Source organism: Microcaecilia unicolor, chromosome 6 (genome assembly GCF_901765095.1).
Source record: "Microcaecilia unicolor chromosome 6, aMicUni1.1, whole genome shotgun sequence".
NCBI lineage: Eukaryota > Metazoa > Chordata > Amphibia > Gymnophiona > Siphonopidae > Microcaecilia > Microcaecilia unicolor.
Window position 1 is genome coordinate 218,207,942 of NC_044036.1, and position 16,472 is coordinate 218,224,413.

The 16,472-nt window shown below is 49.0% G+C and overlaps 1 protein-coding gene across 1 annotated transcript in view; it reads right to left on the reverse strand.

Moving 5' to 3' along the window:
- Nucleotides 1-16,472, reverse strand: part of ANAPC2 (anaphase promoting complex subunit 2) — a 492,733-nt gene that overhangs the window by 293,692 nt on the left and 182,569 nt on the right. The window contains exon 5 of the mRNA XM_030206193.1: nucleotides 15,754-15,928. Within this exon, the coding sequence (XP_030062053.1) occupies nucleotides 15,754-15,928 (175 nt within the window). The remainder of the gene's footprint in view (nucleotides 1-15,753; nucleotides 15,929-16,472) is intronic.

Sequence of the window (16,472 nt, forward strand, 5' to 3'; positions counted from 1 at the left end):
AATCGCTGATACTACATCCTCTAGCAATGAGTTTCAGAGTTTAACTATTTGCTGAGTGAAAAAATACTTGATCCTGTTCGTTTTACTAGTACCATGTAACTTCCTTGAGTGTCCCCTAGTCTTTGTACTTTTTGAAAGAGTAAAAAATAAATAAATAAAATTATCGATTTACCTGTTCTACATCAATCAGTATTTTGTAGGTCTATATCATATACCCCTCAGCTATCTCTTTTCCACGCTAAAGAGCCCTAATCTCTTAAGCCTCTTCTTATATGAGAGGAGCTCCATCCCTTTAATCATTTTGGTCGCACTTCTTTGAACTTCTAATCCTGCTATATCTTTTTTAAGATACAGCAGTTACAAACATTATCTCTCTATTCTTCTTGTTCACTGTTCCTGCATCGAATCTATCACTCAGCTTTCTTCTACCTTGCTCTGGCATTCTGGAACTCACTCCCTCTCTATCTCAGAACAGAACAGTCTCATCCCAGATTTATGTTAAATCTTTTTTATTGTTGTAACAAATGCAATCACTACAAAACATTAGCAAAAAGTGGAATGTTCCAACAACCCCTGTTCCCAACTCCCCCCACCCACAATCCCCATCCCATCCCAGTACAGATTCAAGTACAGTGTTAAGACCACCAATTCCCCTCCTTAGCCCGTGCTCTCCCATCCTAGCCTAACCTAAAAGATCAAATCCCCCTTCCGGTGAGTCTGCAAGGCCTGGGTTCTTATGACCTCACAGAGCCACCAGAGGAGAAATAACAATAATATACTTCCCTACCCTCTACCCTCCCAGGTATCCTCCCAAAATGATTAGTCAGTTACATTGGGTCATCATTTCACGAGAGTGGTAGTCAAGGATAAAGTGCAATCAAATCCCTAGGGGACAAAGAGGACAGGTATGGATCACAAAGCTTCAGAAATCGAGTTTTACATTTATAAGATCCCCTCGCCTCCCAATTTAGCAACAAATGTACCTGTATGCTGGTGGTGTGTCCGACATCCAGGACTGCAAAATACACTTTTGTGCCAACATACCTTCCGAAACAGCAAAATTATCTCCACAGTGGCTCCCCTAAAGGACCCAGCACAATCCAATACCACCTGAGACGGGTTACCTGCTATCTGACATCGAAGGATTGAGGAGAGATAAGCAATGATCTGATCCCAAAATTGCGGGACTGTCCCGCAAGTCCAGAATGCATGATAGAAAGTATTGTCCAACCTTTTACATTTAGGACAAAGGGATGAAAGCAGGTCTACCGCTCAGGCTACCTGAACTTGAGTTAGATATGCTCTAAGCAGGAACCCGGAAGTAACATTCTCTATAGGTGGCATTACTTGTAAGCCGCAGAATACCCTGAATAGAAGAGAGCAAATCCCATGATTCTAAATTCAGCCCCGTATCCTGCTCCCATCAGTGCCAAATTTCCTCCAATCCCCTGGATGCTTCAAAGTTCCATAATGCCTTATGAATTCCTGAAATGGAACTAGTAGTATCAGATATGGCTTCAAAAAAGCACGCACCTGGACTCCAGTACGATTATTCAGGGAGTCCACACGCAAGGACCGAATGTAATATTTTAACTGACAATGTGCAAGGACATCTCCCCACTTAATGCCTTCCTGACCCTTCAAGAGAGCCAAAGACTTAAGCCCACTCACTGAGTCCCACACATGCTCCAATCTGCCAATGCCTTACCGCTCCCAACACATAAAAGCTTTATTGTCCAAACCGGGTGGGAAAGAGGGGTTACCTCGCAGTAATTCGGTGATGTGTGAAAACCAGCCTAGACCCTTCACCAATAGTCTCCAAACCTCCCGTAAAGGGTTCAAATGTATAGAAGCCCTCAGTTGGGCAGGTAACAACTGACTGTCTACATATAATAGCGAAAGCAAATTGTAAGCAGCAAAGTATGTGCTTTCAAAATTCAAGGGAGTAAAACAGCTTTGAGAGTAAAGCCAATCTCGTATATGGTGCAATAAGCAAGAGGTATTATATAACTTTAGATTAGGTAGGTAGGCCCCCCCTTGTGCCCAATTACCCATCAGAAGTTGATAGCGCAATTTAGGTTTCTTCTTGGCCCAACAAAAACCTCTAGCCAGTCGCTTAAACCGCTGTATATCTTTTTTCAACTAACATAACGGGCAGGGTTTAAAGTAGATAGAACCATCTAGGTAGGATCACCATACGAATAAGACATTCTCCCTACAAGGGGAAGAGATAGTTCCTGCCAGCTATCCGGCTGCTATTCTGTTTTGCGTATCATCATTTACATTAAGATTGTAAAGATCTGTCACCTGAGGGGCAAGAATACCCAAACACTTAAAGGGTGTATTTGTCCATTTCAGCGGGAACGTCCCAGTGGAAGAACTGCCAGTGCTTCCGATTTGTTGAGATTCAGTCAAAAGCCTGCAAAATCCCCATATTCATAAAAGGTCTCCAACAGAGAATCCAGAGAGCTTTGGGGATCCGTTAAAAGCATCAAAAGATTCCCAGCAAAAGCCACTAATTTAAAGTGCTCCACGCCAAGCGCAATTCCCCTAATATCAGGGTTCAAGTAGATATCCCATATAAACGGGTCCAAAGATAAGGCGAATAGAAGAGGTGATAGTGGACAGCCCTGCCGAGTCCCCCGGCGAATTTCAAAGTCATTGAATAACTGCCCACTCACCATGACTCTTAACCAGGGAGAGGTATATAGGGTTTTAATCGCTGACATGTACCAACCCTCGAAACCATAGGTCACAAGAATATTGAACAAAATGTCCCGGGACACAGCCGACTAATATCGCAGGCAATTTACGTTCAGACATAGTCTCCAGGGACATCAGTATTCTTCTAAGATTTTTAGCCACCGACCGACCTTGCACAAAGCTTGCTTGCGACTCATGAATAAGTGGGGGCAATATTCCCCCCAACTGATTTGTTATTATTTTCATAGAAACTACACAATTAAGAAAGATTCCATTATTATCATAATGGATAAAGGACTTTCCAAATATTAGATTCAATTTAAATAAGTGAAACCTCAAGAATCCAGGGTGCCTACAGAGATGGTCTCATCATCACAGGTTTCTTACCAACCTCTGAAACCAACCACAGTGTAAAAAAACTCCTTAATGGAGAAAAAACACCATGGCAAAAAAAACGAAGGAATCAGTTTAATAGAAAAGTCCCCTATCCATAACCATATATTTCAAAAACCTCATTACGGGTGGCCACCCTTTGGGACTTATGATTAAAGTCATCGCTCTCCTGCATTGGACTACAACAGTTGGGCTTCGCTCCAGTGGTAGAAGGTAAGTGACTTTTTTTTTTCATAAATGTATGTGGTGCACCCAGACTTATATTATTGTTATATTTTTCCAGGTTTTTGAAATATATGGTTATGGATAGGGGACTTTTCTATTAAACTGATTCCTCCGGTTTATTTTGTCATAGTGTTTTTTCCTCCATTAAGGAGTTTTTTTTACACTGTGGTTGGTTTAGGAGGTTGGTAAGAAACCTATGATGATGAGTCCTTTAAAGGGTAGACCATCCTGCTTATTTTTGAAGGAGAAGGACGGCCATCTTCCGACACAAATCGGGAGATGGCCGGTCTTCTCCTAATGCTGGCCAAATTGGTATAATCGAAAGCCGATTTTGGCCGGCTTCAACTGCTTTCCGTCGCAGGGCCGGGCAAAGTTCAAGGGGGCATGTCGGCAATGTACCGAAGGCAGGAAGGGGCATGGTTAACAGATGGACAGCCTCAGCCGATAATGGAAAAAAGAAGGCCGGCCCTGATGAGCATTTGGCCGACTTTACTTGGTCCTTTTTTGTTCATGACCAAGCCTCAAAAAGGTGCCCGAACTGACTAGATGACCACCGGAGGGAATCGGGGATCACCTCCCTTTACTCCCACAGTGGTCACCAACCCCCTCCCACCCAAAAAAAAAAAAAAAAACTTTAAAAACATTTTTGCCAGCCTCTATGCCAGCCTCAAATGTCATACCCAGCTCCATCACAGCAGTATGCAGGTCCCTGGAGCAGTTTTTAGTGGTTGCAGTACACTTCAGGCAGGCGGACCCAGGCCCATCCCCCCCTACCTGTTACACTTGTGCTGGTAAATGTTGGGCCCTCCAAACCCCCCACCCCCCAAAACCCACTGTACCCAAATGTAGGTGCCGCTCTTCACCCCTTAGGGCTATGGTAGTGGTGTACAGTTGTGGGGAGTGGGTTTGGGGGGGCTCAGCACACAAGATAAGGGAGCTATGCACCTGGGATCATTTTGTGATGTTCACTGCAGTGCCCCCTAGGGTGCCCAGTTGGTGTCCTGGCGTGTGAGGGAGACCAGACCAAATGCTGGCTCCTCCCACGACCAAATGGCTTGGATTTGGTCGGGTTTGAGATGGCCGCCATTAGTTTCCATTATCGGCGAAAACCAATGGAGGCCATCTCTATTGCCGGCGATCTCTAAGGGTGGACCAAATGTTGAGATTTGGCCGGCCCCAACCGTATTATTGAAATGAAAGATGGCCGGTCATCTTGTTTCGATAAAACAGTCGGGTACGCCGCTTTACGGGGCCGTCATTATAGATGGACGCCCTTATAGATGGCCGGCCCCGTTCGATTATGCCCCTCCACCTCTGTAGGCACCCTAGATTCTTGAGGTTCCACTTATTTAAACTGAATCTAATATTTGGAAAGTCCTTTATCCATTATGATATAGTGAAGCTTTCTTAATTGTGTAGTTTCTACTATTTTTGCTCTCTAGCTCCAAATTGTTGATATTTTGAAGATTCTAATATTTTCATAAACATTTTCACCCCGTGTTTATGAGCAATATTGGTCTATAGGATTCAGGTAAAGTAGGGTCACGGCCCGCTTTTGGCAAAACTAAGATTTGTGCCAAATTCAAATGCTCAGACAAGGTACCCACTTCCACCCAGGTACTGAATAGGTTAGTCAGAAGTGTGACAATGGCATCCCCCCGTAATTTGCAGAATTCGGTTTGAACATCTTCCAGGCCAGCTGCCTTCCCTAAAATACTAGTATGAATCACCCAGTGAACTTCATCCATATGAATTGGTGCATTTAAAAATTTGCAGTCAGACTGTGATAGGCGAGGCAAATTAAGCCCTTCCAAATAAAGATGCCCTGATAACCCATGTACAGAGTCTGATAAAAGATCTTGCGGACAACTCGCATGTTCAGGGACCACTCGTGTGGTTGTATAACTCTGCTCAGCTCAGCCTGTCGGCCAGACTATACTTTTTGTCCACCAGATAAGTGGCCTGAAAGAAAATGCTGTGTTGGTGAGCCCAGCGCCACATCCGGACAGCTTCCTGACATAGAAGTGTGATCCAGTGCCCCCCTGCTTGTTGGTGCAATACATTGCAACCTGGTTGTCTGTTTTGATGAGTACAATTTGGTTGGACAGCCGATCTCTGAAAGCCTTTAGAGCGTTCCAGATCGCCCGGAGCTCAAGAAGATTGATCTGAAGACCTGATTCATGAAGGGAACAGACTCCCCAACTGTGAAGCCAATCTACATGAGCTCCCCAACCGAGGAGAGATGCATCCATCGTCAGTACCTTTTGAGGAATTTTGAATGGTAGTCCCAGAGTCAAACTGGATCGAATGGTCCACCAAAGCAGAGAATGAACAAGCTCTAGAGACACTCGGATGACATCTGTTAGATCTCCCGTAGCCTGACACCACTGGGAGGCTAAGGTCTGTTGGATGGATCTCATGTTAAGGTGTGTCACAGGTGTCACAAACTGTGGACGCCATGTGGCCCACCAACCTCAACATCTGAGGAGCTGTGACCTGCTGCGAGGCTCAAACCTGATAAGCCAGTGTGACTAGAGTGTCTGCTCACAGTCATTGGAGAAAAGCTCGAACCTGCTGTGTGAATTCCAAATGTGCAGGGTAAAAATGGGACTTTGGGTAGTTTATAACGAAACCTAGTAGCTCTAGCACCCAAATAGTCCTCTGAATAGACTTCTGAGCACCGTCCTCCAAAGTGCTCTTCACCAGCAAATCGTTGAGGTAAGGGAACACATGGACTCCCAGTCTGCGTAGCAACGCTGTGACTACCATTATACATTTGGTAAATATCCTGGGAACTGACACGAGGCCAAAAAGCAACATGCAATATTGGTAGTGATGTGTTCCCAGCCAAAATCGGAGATACTTCCAGTGGGCTGGAAGTATCAGGATGTGAGTATATGCATCCTTCAAGTCCAGAGAGCATAGCCAATCATTTTTCTGAACTTTTCCTTGACCAGGAATTTGTTCAAGGCCCTTAGGTCTAGGATGGGTTGCATCCTCCCTGTCTTCTTTTGCACGAGGAAGTACCTGGAATAGAATCCCTGTCCTTCTTTCCCTAGTGGAATGGGATCAACCGAATGGGCCTTTAAGGGCGGAGATTTCATCTGCAAGTACCTGCTCATGCTGACAGCTGAAGTAATGCTCTCTCGGTGGGCAATTTGAGGGTGTATCCGAGGCAGACTATTTGAAGAACCCACCAGTCGGAGGTTACAAGAGGCCACCTTTCGTAGGAAAACTTAAGCCTCCCCCAAACCGGTAAGTCATTCGGGATGGACACTCTGACAGTGGCTATGCTCTGCTGGAGCCAGTCAAAAGCTTGTCCCTTGCTTTGACTGGGGAACAGCAGGGGCTTTAGGCGCACGTTGCCAACAGCTTGCGCACAGAATCCTCCTGCAAGTACACGCTCGTAAAGAGCTGGTACAATTGTATACGGGACACGAGCATTGAGGCCTGGAACATCTTTCTCCCAAAAGAGTCCAAGGTCCTAGCTTCTCTGCCTGGGGACACCGAGGTATAGTCTCTAGAACTCCTGGCTCTCTTGAGAGCGGATTCCACCACCATGGAACTGTGGTGCAACTGAGGCCTATCAAAACCAGTTGTGCTGTGGATCCTATACATTGTATAGATCTTCTTGGGCAGGACAGGGACCGACAGAGTGAACTCCCAGTTCCTATCGAGGACTTCCTTGAGTACCTTGTGGAGAGGGACAGTCACAGCCTCCCAAGAAGGGGACTCGTAATCCAGGACCTCGAGCACCTTAGCCCTGGGCTCATCCTCTACTTCCAAACGAAATGGAATAGCCTCAGCCATTTCCTTCACGAAAGAGGGGAACAAATGGCTCTCTGGACAAGACTTTCTCCTTTCAAGTGGAGGGGAGCAGAGGGAATGCCATAGGACTCATCTTCTGAAAAGTACCTTGGAGCCTCCTCTGACTCCCATGAGCATTCCTCATCAGTGTCAGATAAAAACTCCTCATGGGAGGGCTGAGACCGAGCCTACGTCAACTTTAAGAAGCCATGTCCCCAAAAGGCGCATTGAGGAGTCAACTCCCGTCTCGGACCTGGCTCCAAAACTCCTCTCTGGACACCTGAGTCCTCTTCTTCATCCGAAAACAAAGGACACAGTTGGCAGGGCTATGGTCAGGCCCTAAGCACTGAAGACACCAAGAATGGGTGTATCTGCCAAAGATTGTCCGATTGCACCGGTAACAGTGCTTAAAGCCATGGGTACTTTAGTGGACATGGAAGGAAAAACTTTCAAAGCCAAATCAGAAAAAGCAATGATGCCTGAAAAAAAGGGGCAAAGCACCAGGAAAAAGTCACGGGAAAGACCTGACCGGAGACTAGGCCTAAACGTGGCCTAACTCATGGAGCATAAAGGAAACTTAAAACCCAGCAAAAAGAACTAAAATATATGGGAAGAGAAGGGGACAAAGGCCTAAACTAGGCACAGAAAAAAATCTCGAAAAAGAAACTGAAAAGGCACCAAAAAAGAAGCTCTTTCAGAAAGTGAGTGAAGAGAAACCACAGACGGGAAGGTACTTGCGCATACGCAGTGGAGCATGTCCCACACTCCACAAAGCTCTGTAAAGCTTGTAATAAGCTCTGGACTGGGCAACTCAGCGCTACACTATTCAACTGTGAGAATTAATGGCCTGCTTGTCCTCGGAGAACGACGACGACGACGACGACACTGAATGGGCTGTGTCAGCATTGCCGCACGGCTTTCTAAACAAGGAGGTTTATGTGCAGAATTTTGAATTTTTTTGTGCAGAATTTTGATTTTTGTTGGCACAGAATTTCAGCAGGAGTAAAAGACAGCCTTTGTAAAAAAGCACTGAGGCTTTTAGTTCCAGGTTTCATTAGCTGAGGTCCATGTGTGTGGAGGTTATTTTACTTGGAGGTAAAATATGGCCTTTCATTATTTAAATTAACATATATATTCTGACTTGGATACTGTTTGGGTAATTCTACAAAATTTCCAGGCCCTGTTGGATACGATGAAGATACAGCGTTTCAATTAAATTTGTGGAATGCATAAGTTAGATTCTATAAGAAAGGAACCTGCAGTGATTGTTTTCAAGCACAAATAATGGTCAACTTACAGTGTTAGTAGGGAAATATTTTTTTTTTTAGTTCCAATATTTGTATTGTGTTTTATAAATGATAACAAATGGCTAAAATAAAGCAATTAGCCAGCTTAACAAGTTAACAGTAACAGTAACAAGCATCAGCATACATGTTCAAGTAGGGAAATATTAAAATTAAGCTAATGATACATACCTGTAGAAGGTATTCTCCGAGGACAGCAGGCTGATTGTTCTCACTGATGGGTGACGTCCACGGCAGCCCCTCCAATCGGAATCTTCACTAGCAAAGTCCTTTGCTAGCCCTCACGCGCCCGCGCGCACCGCGCATGCGCGGCCGTCTTCCCGCCCGAAACCGGCTCGAGCCGGCCAGTCTCGTATGTAGCAAAAGAGAAACAAGGGAAGACTCAACTCCAAAGGGGAGGCGGGCGGGTTTGTGAGAACAATCAGCCTGCTGTCCTCGGAGAATACCTTCTACAGGTATGTAGCATTCGCTTTCTCCGAGGACAAGCAGGCTGCTTGTTCTCACTGATGGGGTATCCCTAGCCCCCAGGCTCACTCAAAACAACAACCATGGTCAATTGGGCCTCGCAACGGCGAGGACATAACTGAGATTGACCTAAAAAATTTACCAACTAACTGAGAGTGCAGCCTGGAACAGAACAAACAGGGCCCTCGGGGGGTGGAGTTGGATCCTAAAGCCCAAACAGGTTCTGAAGAACTGACTGCCCGAACCGACTGTCGCGTCGGGTATCCTGCTGCAGGCAGTAATGAGATGTGAATGTGTGGACAGATGACCACGTCGCAGCTTTGCAAATTTCTTCAATGGAGGCTGACTTCAAGTGGGCTACCGACGCAGCCATGGCTCTAACATTATGAGCCGTGACATGACCCTCAAGAGCCAGCCCCGCCTGGGCGTAAGTGAAGGAAATGCAATCTGCTAGCCAATTGGATATGGTGCGTTTCCCCACAGCCACTCCCCTCCTATTGGGATCAAAAGAAACAAACAATTGGGCGGACTGTCTGTTGGGCTGTGTCCGCTCCAGATAGAAGGCCAATGCTCTCTTGCAGTCCAATGTGTGCACCTGACGTTCAGCAGGGCAGGAATGAGGACGGGGAAAGAATGTTGGCAAGACAATTGACTGGTTCAGATGGAACTCCGACACAACCTTTGGCAGGAACTTAGGGTGAGTGCGGAGGACTACTCTGTTGTGATGAAATTTGGTGTAAGGGGCCTGGGCTACCAGGGCCTGAAGCTCACTGACTCTACGAGCTGAAGTAACTGCCACCAAGAAAATGACCTTCCAGGTCAAGTACTTCAGATGGCAGGAATTCAGTGGCTCAAAAGGAGGTTTCAACAGCTGGGTGAGAACGACATTGAGATCCCATGACACTGTAGGAGGCTTGACAGGGGGCTTTGACAAAAGCAAACCTCTCATGAAGCGAACAACTAAAGGCTGTCCTGAGATCGGCTTACCTTCCACACGGTAATGGTATGCACTGATTGCACTAAGGTGAACTCTTACAGAGTTGGTCTTGAGACCAGACTCAGACAAGTGCAGAAGGTACTCAAGCAGGGTCTGTGTAGGACAAGAACGAGGATCTAGGGCCTTGCTGTCACACCAGACGGCAAACCTCCTCCATAGAAAGAAGTAACTCCTCTTAGTGGAATCTTTCCTGGAAGCAAGCAAGATACGGGAGACACCCTCTGACAGACCCAAAGAGGCAAAGTCTACGCTCTCAACATCCAGGCCGTGAGAGCCAGGGACCGGAGGTTGGGATGCAGAAGAGCCCCTTCGTCCTGCGAGATGAGAGTCGGAAAACACTCCAATCTCCACGGTTCTTCGGAGGACAACTCCAGAAGAAGAGGGAACCAGATCTGACGCGGCCAAAAGGAGCAATCAGAATCATGGTGCCTCGGTCTTGCTTGAGTTTCAACAAAGTCTTCCCCACCAGAGGAATGGGAGGATAAGCATACAGCAGGCCCTCCCCCCAATCCAGGAGGAAGGCATCCGATGCCAGTCTGCCAGGGGCCTGAAGCCTGGAACAGAACTGAGGGACTTTGTGGTTCGCTCGAGATGCGAAGAGATCCACCAAGGGGGTGCCCCACGCTTGGAAGATCTGGCGCACCACTCGGGAGTTGAGCAACCACTCATGAGGTTGCATAATCCTGCTCAGTCTGTCGGCCAGACTGTTGTTTACGCCTGCCAGATATGTGGCTTGGAGCCCCATGCCGTGACGGCGAGCCCAGAGCCACATGCTGACGGCTTCCTGACACAGGGGGCGAGATCCGGTGCCCCCCTGCTTGTTGACATAGTACATGGCAACCTGGTTGTCTGTCTGAATTTGGATAATTTGGTGGGACAGCCGATCTCTGAAAGCCTTCAGAGCGTTCCAGATCGCTCGCAACTCCAGGAGATTGATCTGTAGACCGCGTTCCTGGAGGGACCAGCTTCCTTGGGTGTGAAGCCCATCGACATGAGCTCCCCATCCCAGGAGAGACGCATCCGTGGTCAGCACTTTTTGTGGCTGAGGAATTTGGAAGGGACGTCCCAGAGTCAAATTGGACCAAATCGTCCACCAATACAGGGATCCGAGAAAACTCGTGGACAGGTGGATCACGTCTTCTAGATCCCAGGAGCCTGAAACCACTGAGAAGCTAGGGTCCATTGAGCAGATCTCATGTGAAGGCGGGCCATGGGAGTCACATGAACTTTGGAAGCCATGTGGCCCAGCAAACTCAACATCTGCCGAGCTGTGATCTGCTGGGACGCTCGCACCCGCGAGACGAGGGACAACAAGTTGTTGGCTCTCGTCTCTGGGAGATAGGTGCGAGCCGTCCGAGAATCCAGCAGAGCTCCTATGAATTCGAGTCTCTGTGCTGGAAGAAGATGGGACTTTGGGTAATTTATCACAAACCCCAGCAGCTCCAGGAGGCGAATAGTCATCTGCATGGACTGCAGGGCTCCTGCCTCGGATGTGTTCTTCACCAGCCAATCGTCGAGATATGGGAAGACGTGCACCCCCAGCCTGCGAAGTGCTGCTGCTACTACAGCCAAGCACTTTGTGAACACCCTGGGCGCAGAAGCGAGCCCAAAGGGTAGCACACAGTACTGGAAGTGACGTGTGCCCAGCTGAAATCGCAGATACTGTCTGTGAGCTGGCAGTATCGGGATGTGTGTGTAGGCATCCTTCAAGTCCAGAGAGCATAGCCAATCGTTTTCCTGAATCATGGGAAGGAGGGTGCCCAGGGAAAGCATCCTGAACTTTTCTTTTACGAGATATTTGTTCAGGGCCCTTAGGTCTAGGATGGGACGCATCCCCCCTGTTTTCTTTTCCACAAGGAAGTACCTGGAATAGAATCCCAGCCCTTCTTGCCCGGATGGCACGGGCTCGACCGCATTGGCGCTGAGAAGGGCGGAGAGTTCCTCTGCAAGTACCTGCTTGTGCTGGAAGCTGTAAGACTGAGCTCCCGGTGGACAATTTGGAGGTTTTGAGGCCAAATTGAGGGTGTATCCTTGCCGGACTATTTGCAGAACCCACTGATCGGAGGTTATGAGAGGCCACCTTTGGTGAAAAGCTTTCAACCTCCCCCCGACCGGCAGGTCGCCCGGCACGGACACTTGGATGTCGGCTATGCTCTGCTGGAGCCAGTCAAAAGCTCGCCCCTTGCTTTTGCTGGGGAGCCGCGGGGCCTTGCTGAGGCGCACGCTGCTGACGAGAGCGAGCGCGCTGGGGCTTAGCCTGGGCCGCAGGCTGTCGAGAAGGGGGATTGTACCTACGCTTGCCAGAAGAGTAGGGAACAGTCCTCCTTCCCCCAAAAAATCTTCTACCTGTAGAGGTAGAGGCTGAAGGCTGCCGGCGGGAGAACTTGTCGAATGCGGTGTCCCGCTGGTGGAGATGCTCTACCACCTGCTCGACCTTCTCTCCAAAAATATTGTCCGCACGGCAAGGCGAGTCCGCAATCCGCTGCTGGAGTCTATTCTCCAGGTCGGAGGCACGCAGCCATGAGAGCCTGCGCATCACCACACCTTGAGCAGCGGCCCTGGACGCAACATCAAAGGTGTCATACACCCCTCTGGCCAGGAATTTTCTGCACGCCTTCAGCTGCCTGACCACCTCCTGAAAAGGCTTGGCTTGCTCAGGGGGGAGCGCATCAACCAAGCCCGCCAACTGCCGCACATTGTTCCGCATGTGTATGCTCGTGTAGAGCTGGTAAGACTGGATTTTGGCCACGAGCATAGAGGAATGGTAAGCCTTCCTCCCAAAGGAGTCTAAGGTTCTAGAGTCTTTGCCCGGGGCGCCGAAGCATGCTCCCTAGAACTCTTAGCCTTCTTTAGGGCCAGATCCACAACTCCAGAGTCGTGAGGCAACTGGGTGCGCATCAGCTCTGGGTCCCCATGGATCCGGTACTGGGACTCGATCTTCTTGGGAATGTGGGGATTACTTAATGGCTTGGTCCAGTTCGCAAGCAATGTCTTTTTCAGGACATGGTGCAAGGGAACAGTGGACGCTTCCTTAGGTGGAGAAGGATAGTCCAGGAGCTCAAACATTTCAGCCCTGGGCTCGTCCTCCACAACCACCGGGAAGGGGATGGCCGTAGACATCTCCCGGACAAAGGAAGCGAAAGACAGACTCTCAGGAGGAGAAAGCTGTCTTTCAGGGGAGGAGTGGGATCAGAAGGAAGACCCTCAGACTCCTCGTCAGAGAAATATCTGGGGTCTTCCTCTTCCTCCCACGAGGCCTCACCCTCGGTGTCAGACACAAGTTCACGAACCTGTGTCTGCAACCTCGCCCGGCTCGACTCGGTGGAGCCACGTCCACGATGGGGGCGTCGAGAGGTAGACTCCCTCGCCCGCATCGGCGAAGCTCCTCCGCCGACGTAGTCGGGAGCCTTCCTGGGAGGTGGCCGCAGTCGGCACCGCACGCGGTACCGACGTCGGGGACCTCACCCCGGGCGATGGGCCAGCCGACGCCACGCTCGACGGTACCGGAGGCGCAAGCACCGCCGGTACCGGAGGGGTAGGGCGCAACAGCTCTCCCAGAATCTCTGGGAGAACGGCCCGGAGGCTCTCGTTCAGAGCGGCTGCAGAGAAAGGCATGGAGGTCGATGCAGGCGTCGACGTCAGAACCTGTTCCGGGCGTGGAGGCTGTTCCGGGCTGTCCAGAGTGGAGCGCATCGACACCTCCTGAACAGAGGGTGAGCAGTCCTCTCGGTGCCCGATGCCTGCTGGGTGCCGACTCCCTCGGCGACCCAGAGCTCTCGGTGCCGACGCGGGGAGGGGACCGGGTGTCGATGCTTCTCGACTTCTTCCGAAGCATGTCACCGGAGCTCCCCGGCACCGACGAGGAGGACGTAGAATCCAGCCGTCGCTTCCTCGGGCCGAAGTCGAAGGAGGTCGATCTCGGGGGGGCTGTACCGCAGGAGCCCTCAGGGTAGGGGGAGACCCACCCGAAGGCTCACCGCCACCAGCAGGGGAATGGACAGCCCTCACCTGCACTCCTGACGATGCACCACCGTCCGACGACATCAGCAGACGAGGTCCTGGTACCACCGACGTCGATGCAGCTATCCGATGTCTCGGCGCCGATGCAGAGGGCCGATGCCTCGATGCACTCGATGCACTGGCGGCCGAGGATGAAGGTCTGGACGCTGACGACGTCGATGCACTCGATGACCCCGGTGTCGATGCCGACGAAGAGCCCGAGAACAAAACGTTCCACTGGGCCAATCTCGCTACCTGAGTCGCCTTTGTAACAGGGAACACAGACTACAGTTCTGAGGACGGTGCTCGGCCCCCAGACACTGAAGACACGAAGAGTGCCTATCAGTGAGCGAGATTACCCGGGCGCACTGGGTGCACTTCTTGAAGCCGCTGGAAGGCTTCGATGTCATGGGCGGAAAAATCACGCCGGCGAAATCAAAATCCGAAATGACGAAAGTGAGCACCAAAACTTTAAGGGAGAAAAATCTCGACCGAGGCCGAAAAAAGGCCTACCCCGACGACGAAAGAAAACTTACCGGGGCAAAATCTGAAAAATACGGGAAGGGGCAAACGAAACCCGAGAGGGCTTCCGGAGCACTTCCCAAACAGTTTGAGGATTTTCCGAAGAAAAAACACGTTGAAAAAAGGACGCGCGAGGTCGACTTTCCGGGGCTCAACACGGCGAAAACACGACCGTACCGAGTGCGGACGAAAGAAGACTGGCCGGCTCGAGCCGGTTTCGGGCGGGAAGACGGCCGCGCATGCGCGGTGCGCGCGGTGCGCGCGAGGGCTAGCAAACGACTTTGCTAGTGAAGATTCCGATGGAGGGGCTGCCGTGGACGTCACCCATCAGTGAGAACAAGCAGCCTGCTTGTCCTCGGAGAATATATATATATATATATAGAGAGAGAGAGAGAGAGAGAGCTAAGAAAATAATTTGAGAAATGTATTGCTCGATTGTAATTTTTCAGAGCATAAAGTCCTCACATAATGCCTACAGTATAGACCAGTGTCTGGACTCCTTTAAAATGGGAAACATCTCAATGCTACTTTCTCTTGTTACTTGTGCACAGTTTGGATAAGCATAAAAAGCTGGTATTGATGATGGGTTGTTTTTTTTTTTTTTTTTTACACGTTCTCACAAAGCTCATGTCTCAGAGCTTGTTGAGAAGTCCTTGTTAAAATGGCTCTCCCAGTTGTTAGCCTGTGCTTGCAGTTCCTGGGACTAGAGGGTAATAACCTCCTGTGAGTTTTGCAGAGGGCTGCTGTATATAGAATATCCATATATTAACACTGCCGACTGCAAGCTCTGACAACCCCCAGTGGGCCTCACGGGTTCACATTCACACAAACAAACTAGTTTTAGTTTTTGGCTGAAACCAGACGATAAGTTTCGGCTGCAGTTTCAGCAAAACTTGGGGGGTGGGGGGGGAGCAGGGCTGCCTTTGCTTTCCTTCTGAGATCTTATGGAACCACAGTCCAAGATGGCATGTTTACAGGCAATGCAATTTACTCCTCTCTGAACTGGCACATGTATTTGTGCCTCACTGACTGTAAAGCAGGGGATGTACAGAAATCTATGGTGGAGTAATCAAGTGATTAAAATAGCAGACTGAGACCCTGGGAGGACAGGGTTCAAATCCAACTGATGCGTCTTGTGATCCTGAACAAGTCACTTCCACCACCAATGTATCAGGTACAAGCTTAGAGTGTAGGCTCTCTGGAGACAGGGAAATAGATACTGTCTCTTAATAGCTACTGTACATATCTCATCTTGAGCTCGGGTCCAAAAAAGGCAAAATAAATCTAAAATCCACATCCAAATGACACCCTTTCTGTAAAGGGGTGCTTGGTGCTCACCTCGGATAATGCCAAATAACTCCTCAATGCGCATGCTGGCATAGATACGATAGAAGAAGCGCTGCACATGGCAACGCCAGCGTCTCAAGGTGCTGCTGGCTTCAGGGGAAATGGGTATGGTATTTCTGTCCTGCAAGAACACGTTGCTGAGCCAACCAATCACTTTCTCTATCCACTGCAGAAAGAGAACAAGCACTATATGTTAAAGGATCCAGATGTTCATAAGCAGTAATAAGAGAGGCTCTTTGGTGCTTGCTTTTGTAGCACAGTGCTATAGTGATGAGATTTGCCTTCACCCTTGTGATTGAAGGTAATAAACAGAAACTAAAGAAAACATTACCTTTTTTTATTGGACTAAAAACATTTTTGACTAGTTTTTGAAAGCAGAATCTTCCAAATTTCTGTGGGGTAGATGTAGAAAGTAGACAGAAAACTAGTTGTACCATTATAGATCCCTTCCCCCTCCATGATTACAGCGGCAGGGGGGAGCATAGAAGAGACAAAGAAGCACCAGTAGAGACAGAGTGGGAAAGGAGGAAGCATGCGAGCGCACAGAGCTTCAATGACACAGTGAAAGGCAATACTGTGCTGCACTTACAAGCTGGTTGGTCCTATAGGCAAAGCACATAAGAAAACACTGAATGTATCAGAGCCATGAGGTAAAATCAGAGAACAAAGTGTTGGGAAAATGAAAATGAGAATGGTGGCATGTGATAGTG